Source organism: Grampus griseus (assembly GCF_964374135.1).
Source record: "Grampus griseus genome assembly, chromosome: 2".
NCBI lineage: Eukaryota > Metazoa > Chordata > Mammalia > Artiodactyla > Delphinidae > Grampus > Grampus griseus.
In genome coordinates, this window is record NC_139018.1 from 128,382,036 (window position 1) to 128,396,445 (window position 14,410).

General features: G+C 40.3%; 1 protein-coding gene across 1 annotated transcript; it reads right to left on the bottom strand.

The window, feature by feature from the left end:
• Window positions 1-725: 725 nt before the first annotated feature.
• ARRDC4 (arrestin domain containing 4) lies at window positions 726-14,025 on the bottom strand (the record flags this gene model as incomplete). The annotated part of the gene is made up of 8 exons (XM_082648602.1): window positions 726-3,430; window positions 3,784-3,938; window positions 4,549-4,711; window positions 5,234-5,490; window positions 6,493-6,595; window positions 9,055-9,202; window positions 9,451-9,517; window positions 13,737-14,025. 8 exons carry the CDS (start codon window positions 14,023-14,025, stop codon window positions 3,374-3,376), a joined length of 1,239 nt encoding a protein of 412 aa, XP_082504728.1. The 3' UTR covers window positions 726-3,373.
• Between the last annotated feature and the right edge of the window lie 385 nt (window positions 14,026-14,410).

Here is a 14,410-nt window from a genome sequence, read left to right on the forward strand (position 1 = left end):
ATGTGAATGCAGAAGAGACAATTATTTAACATCATCTCACACATTATAAAAACCTGGAGAGTAAATTACCTGGGTTTTTACCACTTAGCTAAGGTTTAAAATCTTCCAGGACAGAGGGTCAAGGCAGTTTCCCTGAGATGACATATTGTTACATATTCCCTGTACAAAATATATGACTTTTGTCCATTTGAGTATATGCGTGGAAAGGGGAGGCTTACGTACAGGTGTTTCGCGGTATGAGTCCACTAACTGCCCACCAGACCTACTAAATCAATCCTGGAAAGGTTCTGGTCAAACAAACATGAAAACTCAGAAAGCTTTAAAGAAGTGGTCATTATTATTTGAGAATAAATGGAGGTAATGTTCTCTCAATGACCAATATAGCTTAAGCTTAATCATTCAACTACTCTTTTTCATAGAATGCTAAAAACCGATTACCTTTGGGGAAACTGAGGCCATCATAAAAACAGGCTCAGAATCCACCAGGGCTGTGCCTGGTCTGATGATATAGCACACATTTACAAAAGGATCTCAACAGCAGTAACATTTTGTCTCACGGTATTGACTTCCCTTAAGTCTGTAACAATTTAAGTCATAGTCTTACAAAAACAAAACAAAAACAAAACTAGCAACTCACAGCATCAGTGTAATCATTTTATTAACAAAAGGAACCCATGGGGTTCAGACAAGAGTACAAAATACAATCTCCCCACCCCACCCCCCCGGTTAAATTGTTACATTTTTATAATAAAAATAAAAAGCTTTCATAGTTAACTTATCAAAAACATAACCCCTGCCTATTGAGTTTATTGTGCAAAACAAAAACATGAAAGTAAAGTTCTGCCCATGGAAGAATTTTGTGTGCCAGAAGATGCACTTTCTCAATTTCAAAATTTTTGCATCAAAAAGAAAATTCTAAGGCCACAGTTTCTTTGCAAACTAAGCAAGAGGAGAATAAACAAGCAAATAGCAGCTAAATTTTTACCTTCATTCCCAAGTATTCTCTGTTCCAATGTAGAATCTTCTACCTTCATCAAATAATTTGATTATAGAAAGGTATGCAGTTTCAACCTACTGCTTAAGGTCAGACATACCAATATCAATTCAATAAGGCAAATCATACCTTTTAGCTATTCTCGTAAGTGCTAAAAAATCAGCTTTGTTTTAATTTGGTAGGTGCACTTCATTTCTTTAAAAAAGGTGACAAAACGATCCTACTGAAGGATTCCAGTAAGCAGCTGCTTTTCTACTTGCAGCCAGATAGATAATTAAACTTTCTCTTCCTCCATACCATTTTGTTTTGTTTCTTTTACTTTGTTTTGGTATCATGGAGATGGAAAATGTCTTGACAAAACATGTGAACTGCAACTCAGAGGTCAAGAAATAGCTGAAGGTGATCTTTTTTTAAAGTAAAAATAAAACTGTTTAGACAGCACACAGCTAACAAACACACAAAAACAAAGCAAAATAAAAGATCACCAAAAAACCAAAGCAGGGAAAAAAGATTTGTGACAATTTCAGTACCACAATTATTAGTAAAACAGTTTGTATTGTGATTTTCATTCAGTGGCTTAAAAGATGAAAGAACGGCTTAAGATGCTTATGTGATTACAGAGAAGAGAGGTATACCCAAGGGTGAAAAGCGTACATTTACCTAATGTTTGTATAAAAATCCCTGATCAAATGTCCAGCTAATTTTTACATACATAATTTAACCTTAAAACTTTTCTAACGGAATATACTGACTGAAAGAAAAGCTAATCGTTCAGCTGAATGAAGTACAGTATTCTGCATGGGAAGCACCAGGGTTTCCAGATCTAACCCTCAGGACATGGAGAAAACCAAAGTACTGGGCTGGTCCAAAATCTCTATCATGGGAACCCCTACCTCCCTTCTACTTAGTGTACAGAAATGCTCTCAGCTCACAAAACCAACAGATTAAAGTAAAAACAAGTGAACATGTGACTGTGGCTAGGAGGGGACAGAGGGACAGTAAAAACACTGCTCAGTCTTTTAGCAGCAACACAATCTTGTTGGTCTGAATATCCTGAGGTTAAAGGATAATAAAATATTGCACCAAAACAATAAAAAAAATCACAGTTTAAACAGAATTACTAAAGAACTGGAATAACAATGAACAACACAGTGACTGCCATCAGTAGACTTAAGTCTCTTAACAGAAATTAAGTTTATATGACTTTTCAAAAAAAGGGAAAATGGTATTTCTGCCTTGATTTTGCATTTATTTTGAAATACCCTTTGGTATACACATATTAACGTTCAACTGATGTTAACCTTATAGATTTTGCCCTTGGTCCAGTTTCAGGTTTAGGGATAGGAGAGATGAGATTGCTACTGCAAATGAACAGAAACTCCAAGGAAGACTTCACCGGCCTGGAGTTTTAAAACATATCTGATTCTGATAACCCCACCAGAGGTAGGTAAAAAAGGCCTTTTTTCCCCCTGTGCAGTTATCAAGGCATCCTAAGGATGCAAGCTTTTTTTTCTTCTTTTTCTTTTTTTAACCCTGTCTTTTTCTAATATGCTCCTAGGTAAATAAGATATGAGGAAAATCAAACATGTACTCTGCTGAAGTACTTAAAGGGGATAAAAAGTGCAACTTTCAACAAAATGTGTTTTCATATTGAAGTACACCTTTCCCCTTTCAACTGACAAGCCTTTCAAGGAAGGAACTCTTTCTTGGTTTCGTAATGCTGTATAGCCAACTTACAAACTACCTCTTAAACTACCATTAGAAGAGTGAAAACTGTATTACTTTATTAGAACCTCATAAGACCACGACCTCCGAAAAGGATTCTTTTAAGGACTTCAGTCCTATGGAATATGGTTAGAAATCATGAAGACCCTGACACCAGAGGGTCTCGCTTCATGTTTAATTTAGAGTGGGCCCCTTTCCTGTTCATGCACACCCTTGTGCTGCTACATTCTCCAAAATCAAGTCTCCTCCCAATGCGTCCATACTGCCTTAAAGCTGAGGATACATCTGTTCTACTTTGAGAAACCTTTGTAAAGATATGCTCGCATAGTGTTTTCACTGTTTACAGGCACCTTTCTCTTGGGTCAGCATAGGCACTCTTCACTTACTCTATCACCATCAGGACTTCCATTACATTCTGTGACTTTTCACATCTTTGTCCCATAGTTCTAAAGGGATACAAGACCACATCACAAACTTGTGCAACAATCCTGTTGGCCCACTGGAAAGTACATGCATTCTTTAATTTCTATCACCTTCAGTCTTGATGTCTATTTATGTTCTTAAGCTAATCTTCCCTCCCTCTTCCCCAAAAAGACAGGGGGAAAGAACCAACATTCTAATTTGGTGATGAACACAGTGATTTCTGAAATACGTTCAGAGAATGAAGGAAACAGGCTGGGTCTCTTCTACATCACTAGGATGTGGATCAACCTGCAAAAACGAGCAGACCAAGATTACTACTGCAGCATTCTTTAACGTGATTCTAGTATCTATTTCTAATTATATGGTCATAAGCCAAACTGCTTAAAGCCTGTTATTAAGAAGTCCCAGTAGGCCACTTAAGTTCTCTGTATTCCATGGCCTTAAAGGCAATCCATGGTACTCTACATGTATGCTACAGAGTACCAAGAAAACACCACAAAATGTGGTAAGTGGATCAGTGATAATCTATCACCATCGTAAAAATTTTTTTGTATGTATCCTCTACTAATTGGGAGTCAAAAACAGACACAGAGGATTATTTACAAACAGCACAACACAAGTCTAATTTTCTTTTGCTTTACCTCTGAATAAAGAGGCGGAGGCTGAAATCTGAATTCCTGAATGCAGGCAAACATAGGACAGCACGACTCTCCCTCACAGTTAGGGGGTTGAGGGTAAGGAGGAACGTGTCTAGAGAATTCTTCCTCCGACACCACGTCTGCGTAATTTGGTGGTGCTGAAACAAAAAAGGAGTTGGCTCTAAGAAATCCACGCAAAAACTAATTACATTACTCTCTTCTTCAGAAACAGAAACTCTCTTCTTCAAAAACACTCCTACAGGAACAAGAAACTTAGCTTAATTTGAAGATAAAACATTGGTATTTTTTCCTCTAAGCAGGAAGTTTTTGTGCCCATTACAACAAAAAAATATTCAGTAGATTCTGCTTTTATTAAAGTACTATTAACACTGATTTATATTCTCTTTGAGACGTGTGTGTTTTAGTCTAGGTTAAAAAAAAATCATTGAAATGTGGCTACGGAAAACACCAACATAACACACTATACTCTTACTCTGATTATTTTCCATTCTTCTACTATTATAAATAGGAATCAGGAGATGTAGATTGTATTTCTGGATCTGCCATTAGGAGCTTTCTGTCTTGGATAAGCTAAACTCTCAAAGTCCCCTCTGGGAATAATGTTTGATGATTTTTAGTAATAAAAAGAGTAGTAAGAGTTGTAGTGGCAGCAGTAATTATCATTTGAGCATTTCCTATCTCATACTTCCTGTTCTTAAGTACTCTATGTGTAAAACTGCATTCTGAAAGAACCTCAGAACATTTTACCTTCAGGCTGTTCTGGCAGAGTCAGCGTCAACCAGCTCATATCCATAAAAAACTGGCTGGCAATGCTGGAGTTTCTGCTGCCAAAACCATTGTATGGAACCGTGCCAATCACTACGGGCAGCTCAAGCATCAATTTTTTAGCACCGGGAATGTGAATATACACCTAATATGCCAAAAAACAAAACAACAACAAAGAGAGAGAGAGAGAGAGAAAGGCACAAATATAAGTTAAACCTCATAGTAAATAACCCAATTATTTTTTCATAGAAAAAATGCTTTTGTTGTCTGCTACCACCCCCAACACAACTGTAAATTGTCCTGACGAATAAAATGAAGAACTAAATGAAGAGCCCACGAAATACAGTGAACGCTCTGTGATGGGGACGTGTGGCCTTAATACACTTCATTGTAAGTGAGCACAGCTTACACAGAACCATAGAAAGTTACTATGTCTTCAATATAGCAGCCCTACTGCACCTTCATTCTTCCATGTTATTTAATTAAATACCTCAGGGGGATAGTTTTTGATTAAAAAACAAAGGCCAATCTTCACATATTCCACAATTTGTTGTAATGCTGACATAAAATGACATTTTCCTGGGTATTAAAGGTACATCTTCTCAGTAACATGGCACCAGGTATGGCTCCATGCTACGTCTTTAATTTCACCAAGCGCCATGCTCACAGCTAAGGAGTAGTCCACTCGGATGATGCAGCAGTCCAGGATGGACGGCGTCACAGGCGGGATCTTGAGGGTCTTCCCGTTCCAGGTGTCGGTGCTCCCGGAGGCGATGTGGTTCCCGCGCACGTGGGCCACCATGAGCCGCACGGTCTTCGTTTTCCCACTGGCCAGGTAAGTCTGCGTCTGGAAAATGGCAGCTTTGGGAACAATCAGACGAGAGGAACAATTCTCTATTTCTGCATAGATTGGAATAGCTTCTCCTAAAAAGAAAACAGAAACACCTTCAGAGACCCTTGAGGAAATTCTCTCCACAGTGGAACAAAGCTGTTACTGATGAAAGCTGAAATGTGGCAACGCTGCTTTAACAAGTTGAGAAGCCTCATGGAAAACTTACATTGCAAATCTGAGTCAGAGAAGTGAAAATTTATGGCAGTTTGTGGTAGATACTGTTTTCTAACTATCACATGATTCACTTTTCTAATGTAGCAATATTAGGCTACCAATTCTAAAGATCTGTAAATGACCAGTATCTATAAAAGTTAAGAGAAGACATACAAATAAATGATTCAGTACTACGTTAAGTACAGAAGATCACTAACATACTCATTAGTGCCTAACAAATTAAAATCTTCCCAACAGAAGAACAAAGTCTTCCCATTTTAGGAACTGATAAACACAAATAAAGCAATGGATGGAGTAGCCAAGTTTTACACCCACATTATACACCCACCATCATACTATTCTATTCCATATTCATTTCCAAGAAGCCAGAACCCTGGAGTGGGGGCCAAATCCACTGGATGGAATTGGGCCCTTCACAGATTGTTGTTCTGATATCAATCTGACTGTTAAGAGTGTCAATGCTCTACATTCTAGCCCCTCCCATATATTTGAATTTCCAGCATGGAGTCAGAATGCCTAACAGTATTTTCATATGACAACAGCTCTCTTCTGAGCAACACTGCTTGGAACATTTTTTTGCAACATTAAAATAAAATGCTGGCATTTTCCCACTCTACTGGTTTTAGTCTTTGCTATGAAAGTACCAGGACTAAAGTCAGAAATACCAGGATTATTGGGATCCGCTCATCTATTTACAAATATTTAAATATCAATTATTTATACTAGAACCAGACAACTGTATTATTCATGTTTTAAAATACTATATACTTGGTAAATTACAAAACACTATTAAAAATCACTTACAATTAGCTAATAAAATGAATGAATCTTGCATTTGGATTTTTAAACAGTTTGCTTACCATTACAGTATCCCTTTCTTTCAATTTTGGCACTCAGTGAGACTGGACCAGAAGTGAAAAACCAACAGCCAACCATTTTCTCTTGCGTTTTCAATACAGGGGTCTTGAAAAGTTCAAATAATAAAAATAATTAAACTGGTCTAGAAAACTCATAGAACTTAAAGTTATGTCATTTTTTATTGAACAGTTGTACAGCAATGTCTTCCAAAAAACAACAAATCAACCTTTCTTATCTTCCTGTGACAAACTAGGTACAATAGTTAAAGACAAAGCATTAAAAATCATTCCCTTTTCAGGAAAACTAAGGTGAATTTTCAGATTCAAATTAGGGTGACATCATTCTATTTTATCCTATGTTTTCATTGTGTTTCTGGGAAGTGATATACCATCCTTTAAAAAAGCAATCAAAAACTGCAGTAGAGGGCTTCCCTAGTGGCGCAGTAGTTGGGAGTCCGCCTGCCGATGCAGGGGACATGGGTTCGTGCCCTGGTCCAGGAGGATCCCACATGCCATGGAGTGGCTGGGCCCGTTAGCCATGGCCGCTGAGCCTGCGCGTCCGGAGCCTGTGCTCCGCAATGGGAGAGGCCACAACAGTGAGAGGCCCACTTACCGCAAAACCAAAAAAACCAAAAAAAAACAAAAAACAAAAAAAACTGCAGTAGAGGGCTTCCCTGGTGGGGCAGTGGTTGAGAGTCCACCCGCCGATGCAGGGGACACAGGTTCATGCCCCGGTCCGGGAAGATCCCACATGCCGTGGAGCAGCTGGGCGCGTGAGCCATGGCTGCTGAGCCTGCGCGTCTGGAGCCTGTGCTCCACAACGGGAGAGGCCACAACAGTGAGAGGCCCGTGTACCGCAAAAAAACACAAAACAAAAACAAAACCCAAAAAACTGTAGTAGTACCAATTAATATGACAGAACTACTTTTTTTTTTTAAAGACTTTATGTGTAGATCAGGAAAAGGAGAAATGGTATAAAAACCAATAATCAGAATGTTCTTTTTGTCTTGGCATTTAAAATGTGGAATAAGGAAACAGCCTTTTTTCCTTACTTCAAAATGATTAGGCAGAAATTTCAAGTGTCCTTAACTTAGAATGATTTTTGGGTTTTGTGTAACGGTAGTGCAATAACACACCTAGTGTAATGGATCTAAAGGGTTATTGAACTCACCACCCCACTTTCTATTCTACAGTAGCAAGATAAGCGATACAAGACGCTTATATAATACTGTTTATAAAACAGTATTATAAAATACTGTTTAAAATGCTCAGTTTACAAGACGCACAAACCAAAAGTTCACTGTAAAACCCAAAGCTGCAATATTTTTTTCAATTATAAAAGGATAGTAAAGGACAAATAGTATCTCTTTTTGCCAAAAAATAAAAAATCTTTAAATTATTTGCCACAATGGCCCCATAAATAGTTTAGAATTAGTTAACCACCCAATTCCAAGTAGTTTTTAGAAACACAAAGCAGTTATCAGCATCATTAATTTTCAAAATAGGTGCTGAGCAGGTGATAAGTCATAGTTATAAGCTGGGTCAGCTGGGTCTGGCTATTGTACGATTTTGGCCACAAGGGACCATGCAACTAGGCCATATCTGTTACATTTTTATAATCTAAAGGTGAACATCAGAGTAAATTCTATTTCACTTTCGTGTGGAAGTAGAGTTAAACAACTTTTAACTCCTGTTTCTTTTCCTGATCTTTAAAAACACTGGGTAGAAAGAGAAACCTCCAATATTAAAAATATATCTCTGTAACATCAGTATCATGATGGAAAGTTTAAATTATGAAGTAAAAAATCATTCATTCATATTTAAATGAAGAACCATTAGGTCCTAGTAGCTATCATGAAAGTACAAGGTATAATTTTATATTATTTTGATAATATGGGTTTAGATAAAAGAATCTAGCTCATTAACTCCCATCTTGCCTATTCTGTTGTTACTTATAGCCTAATCTTTCTTACCAGCCTACAGTATTTCTGGTGATTATTAGAAGTTCAATGCTTTAATGTGGCCAAATCTGTCATAAGGAAATGATAAGTGAAAGGGTCTCCAGAGCAGCTGCATGCACTTACTTAATGTTAGAAAATGACATGCAAAATGCAAGGAGACACAGCATAATGGCCTGAGCTTCAATAACAGGCTGGGAGTGATTAATACTCTTCCATAATTACTGTTCCTCAACCTGCTATTAGCGAAGAGTTTAGAATACCACAGCCCTGTGAATGTGGCTGCTCTGGGAAAAGTAACTACTCTGTGTGTGTGCATTATTATTATTAAGCCTTATTAATGCATTTTAAGCCCATGTAACTTTCTGGCAAAAGAAGCCCTGAACAACAGGGACACAATCAATAGTACTAACACACACAATTTGTAATTTGCCCAACTTAGAATCACATATTTATAGTGAATGCCTATGGGTTATAAGATTGTATCGGAAAGTGACAGGACAGGCTGCCACCAGACTTGCTAAATGTAGAGACCACAGTTGAAAGGAAGGAGGATGGAAGGGAAGGAGGAAAAGGGGAAGGAGGAAGAGAAGGAGGAAGAACTTACTAGTAATGCTGGTGTGTTGACATCGATGTGACTGACGACCTGGAGTTCCCGCTTAATGCTCTGATCAGGTGCCTGGGGTCGTTCCAAAACTGCTCTCACACAGTACCGAATACTTCCATATTTCCCGGAGAATGAGGTTACCAAAGGTCTGAAAGCAACCAAAGAGATGACTTTTTAACTTTGTTTTTCAGTTTAACGAAACTGGGAAAAGCCCTTAAAGTGTTGGGTGTTTTGTTTTGTTTTGTTTTTTTTAAAAAAGGTGAGCGGGGTTAGGTCTACTCAGTGGTTATTCAGGATAAACATGCACACCTGAATGTCAGAAGGTACTTGGTGCCCATACAACTGGATAGACAGGTTGCAGGGAAAGGAATTCCCCAGTTACACAGTTTCACTTACTCAGATGGAAGTTGGAAGCTAAATGGAAATTCATGTTTTCCAGGCTGTAGTAAGAGGATGCCTTCACCTAAAAAAGAGAATACATTTTATTTTTACTAAGGTTCATATTACATCAAGAATTTTCACAATGTAAATCATAGTTTTTTTAAAAGGTTTTCCTAGCTATATATAACACTGAATATACATCAAAAAGTACATTAAACTGAGATTTAGAGAATTAAATTTTGAATCAACTTTTACCAAGTTTAATCAATTTCAAACCACATATATATGTATATACATATGTATCTTCTATCTGCAAATAGACCAATTACACAAGTAATTACCATAAAATGCCAGAGCTCCCATATACATATATATGTGTATACAACCATATACACATACATACCTACATATACATAAACATTTATTTCCCCCACTTGTATACTAGCATGAGTATACTAATGTTAGTATACTATTATATTAACATGAGGTACCAATATTAAACTGGACCTAAAATTAATCTAGAAAAAAATAGATCTATTTATTTTGGGTATACCACAAAAATCAGACTAAATATTTTTTGGGCAGAGATGGAAAAGGAGAGGAAAAATTTACTTGGAATATTATGAATACTGAATACTAAATAGCCAAACCAACAGAACAAATTATTAGGCAGGAGTCATTACTGATTAATAGGGGATGTTGTTTAACTTGGGATATGGAGTGGGCCTGGCCAAGCATGGCCACGACTCCTTCCTCCTGCTCTGGGGTCAGCCAGCACCATTTCATTTCACGCAGAGGCTTATCCTTGACTGTGAGAAGGCCAGTAGGCAGCGTGTGGATGGACCTAGCAAAGCCAGAGGCAGTGCTGGAGCCCTGATGAGTGCAGAGACTGTATCGTTCAGATCTGAAGCCAACTCCAGGGCTATCAGTGTTGGTTGGGTGGCTCCCCAGAGATACTTACAAATGTTCCCTTCATTTTATGTGCATAGATTCAAGTTTAGAACTAAATTCCCTCATCAAGGGTGGGATGATTAATATGAAGAAAGTGCAGAACAGACTGAGAACTTTCTCTGAGATATGCCTGGTCAGTAGATATGAAATGGAGATTTCTACTGTAACCATTCATTAAAAAAAATTTAAAGGCCAGAAATCACGAGTGAAATGGGATAATTTTTCATTTAAATACTAGAGTTCTAAGACCATCATCAACTCAGTTAACATTTCAACCTTATACTTTTAGGAAACAGGAATGCATTACTGGCCCATTAAGTTTCCTGAATCTATCTTCAATTTTCAATGTGTAATATATTAGAAAAAAAAACCTTACAAGTATTTGCCACTTAAGATCATTCAAATAGAAATACTCAAAAGGGGGGTGACTTGGAAGCTAAGTGAATAAGTCAAAGGGACATGAGACCATGTTAAATGACAGTGACAGAGTCCCAGAGCTCAGGTGTGTCCAGAGCTGCCCTATAAGTCCCAGCAGTGCTACAGCACTGGAATCAGGGAAGCCTCTCCATTTTATAGCTATCAGGTACTAGGCTCAAGGAATCCCAACACTCCTTAGAGCTGGGCTAAAGTTCTAATTTGTAATCATTAGATTACTGAATATGACAAAGTACTTGAAATGTTTAAAAATGTGGATTTCATTTATGTCCAAAATTTACAGTGCTTAAATGTCAAGCACAAAGCTGATACGAAATGGATACAAACCTAAATAACTTCAATCCCCAAATAGACCTTGGGAGGAAAGGAGGCTATAGACACTTGTACACAAGTAATGACCCTAGCATGCTGGAGTCCATGGCAGTGGCGGGGGCATCTTGAGGACCACTTCTGCTGTTGAAGTAAGAGTTGGCATGGAAACAAGTGAGAAGGGGTTTAGATGAAGGGAAGGGAATGAGGCAGAGCATGACAGGCAAGTGTGAAGAACAGAGTTGCACAGGACATTGGAAGAGGTTGAGAGAGAGATGAAGTTCCCTCTTCAGAGAAAAAACAAATCAACATAGGAACTAGAACATTTAAAATGAGACTTTCAACTACCTCAAAACATAAACAGGAAAAATTTTTGAGAAAGTTGATAAACCTGGGTTACAGTATTTGGAAACAAATCTTTGCTTGCTTGCTTTCTCTTATTTATTAATTTTTAATTAAGTAGGTCCACAAGCTGAATCATGTGCCCATTTCTGCTTCTGCTCATAGTTTATTACCTTTGTCTTATGCAATGAGAACTACAATGTCACAAGATGTTTCATTCGCTAATGGTCCTTCAGCCCAAACTCGTAATTCAGAGCACTGGTGAGCGTAGGAGCTAGAAGACCATCACAGAGGCAGACTGGGGCTCAGGAAGGATGAGGAACACGCACAAGGTCATACTCCTGGTGTGCGACCAAGAAGTGAAACCAACTCTCTGATGTGTCTTGTCTTTCTACCATAATTATTGAATAAAAATATGAAGAAAATCAATCACCATGAAAGCAAGTAGTTAGATTAACAATGCTGAAAAATTATCCAGTAGATTTTTTGAAAATAGATCCCACAGCCATACTTCCTGAATATCTGGATTTCTAAAAATCTCTTCAGGTGGCTGAAATTCAGCTAGGTTTTGGAATTAGATGAACCTAAGAGTCCACAACTATGTAAAGTTGCTAGCCTCTTCCAAGCTACAGATATTAGGAATGATTCTTTTTCTCAATGAAATCAACTAAAACAGACTATGATTTTACTTTTTGCAAAGGTTTGTTTTGGTACATTCTAAAACAAGCTAAGATTTTCAGGTTGTCTAGGGTTAGCCATTCTATTCCGTTAGAATGACAAGATGAAACCTGACTTGTGAATCAAACACTATTCGATAGCCCAGATTTTACCAAAGCGGTTTTTTTACTTCGAATCCCAGGTCCAACTGCTATTTATCTTACATCTATTTACTGAGTAGTTATGGGCACAGAAATACAGAGTCCAAAGTCCTGGACAAAAAAACAATTTACTTCCCTTTTCCATTGCCCTTGACTCCAGTCAGCCATCTTGAAAATCTGTGTTGTCTGTTACCTTGGGGTAGGCATGTATAGGTTGATTCTGGAAACCATATTGATGAAAGGGCATAAGGCAGCTAAGAACTGTCACCTAACATACTATACTTGTTAATCCAAAAGAGGGCTTTGGTTCATACATGTTCTCCTCACCACAGTTTTTGGGATTACTCGATTCTCACATACCTTGAGGATTTAACTGTGAATAGTCTACTTCTCCACAGCAGGACATGGAAAAACTGCACTTACTACTGATTTTTGTATAATACATAGCAAGGGTTAAACACTGATACGCCGTATTTTATTCTTCAAGGGCCGAGAGTCTATACCATTATTTATTTTACAGATAAATGCTGAAGCTGATGAGGCAGAAAAGTAAAATACTTTAAAGTAGCTCCTACCAACTGAAAGAAGACTAAGACTCACCGTTCCTAGTATTTTTTTGCACCTAATATTGATAGAATACCCATGTAGTGAGTTTCCACATGGGCACTTTTAATAGTGTAAAAGCCTACACTATTAACTGGACTTCACAAGAAGGGTCATCAATCTTCCAGAAACTCTTACAGTGCCCAGATCCCACTGTCACTAAAGGTCTATGGGGGTGGGCCAGGGGAGGGAGGAAGAGAAGGCAAAGGAAACAAAAAGAAGCGAAAAATAAATACAAAGAAAGTAAGACAGACGTAGAACTCTTAAGTTACCCCACTCCCCAAAGGAGAGAAACCAAGTATGATGATCAAGTCAAAAAGCACTTCCTTTGAACTCGTAACGCTCAGGAACTACTTCCCTCTTCCTAAGACTGAGGTTTTGCTAACTCATCACGAACCAAGAACTAGCATCTAGAGACGGGGCGGGGGAGATGGGGCCCCCATAAACTGGGCACCCGAGAATGGAACCTCGTAAACTCTGGTTCCGCCCTCCACTCCTCAGACCACAAGAGAAGGAACCTAAATCCCCAGATCCTCGATTCCTGACTGCCCATCACAGGTTCCCATGGCAACGGCTCACTCCCAGAGCTGTCCTAGATGGTCCTGGGACCGTGGTGGCAGTCAGACCCCAGCGAGTCAGGGGCGGGGCGTCAGCAGAAGTGAGCACCATCTCCCCGGTGCTGTGAGATGGGGGGCGCAGGCATTGTTGCCCGCCCGTCAAGGCGACCAAACTGAGGCCGGCTACCCCGTGGGCGGACCCCCCGCCCACCCAGCCGGTGGGCATCCGCCGGCTTGCCCTCTCCCAGTCCCGCCAGCCCCTCTCCGGGCCGTGGCCCGCGCTCACCGGCCGGGGGCTCGCGCAGGCTCAGGCGCACGTTCAAGTACTCCACCTCCGAGGCGGCTGCCGGGGCAGTGGCGCCGGCGCTCGGGCCCCAGGCGGCGGTGGCGCGACCCTGGGCCTCCAGGCGCAGCGCCCGGAGGGTCACCGGCTCTGCAGCCTCCAGCAACACATGCCCTGCCACCGTATCGCCGCTCGAGTAGCAGCCCTTGCGCTCGTCCTCGAACACCAGACCTAGACTCTTCACGCGGCCCTCGGAGCCCACCACCGCCGCGGACCCCGCCTCACCGCCCATCCTACCGGCCGACGCGGCCGCACCAAGGACGTCGGCAGCGGCCCGGAGCCGGCGTCGCAAGCAGAGCGGCGCCGCTGTCACGGGCGCCAGCTCACGCCGAGGGCCCGCGCGGCCGCTTTGCGGTGCCCGGTGGAGCCCCGGTGCGCCGTAGGGCCTGTCGCTTTAACAAACCCAGGTGGGAATGGAAAAGGGCCGGGACAACCCACCCCCGGCGCGCGCCCATAGGCTGGCTGTGAGCCGTGCGGCGTGCTGATTGGTTATAAATGGCTACTGAGTCATTTCATTGGCGCCGCCGCGCACGGGCTGGCGCAGGACGGTAGTGCGTGATCAGGGAGTGGTGACCAATCAGAGTTCGCGGGTGTACACGTGTACAGTCCGTTTATTG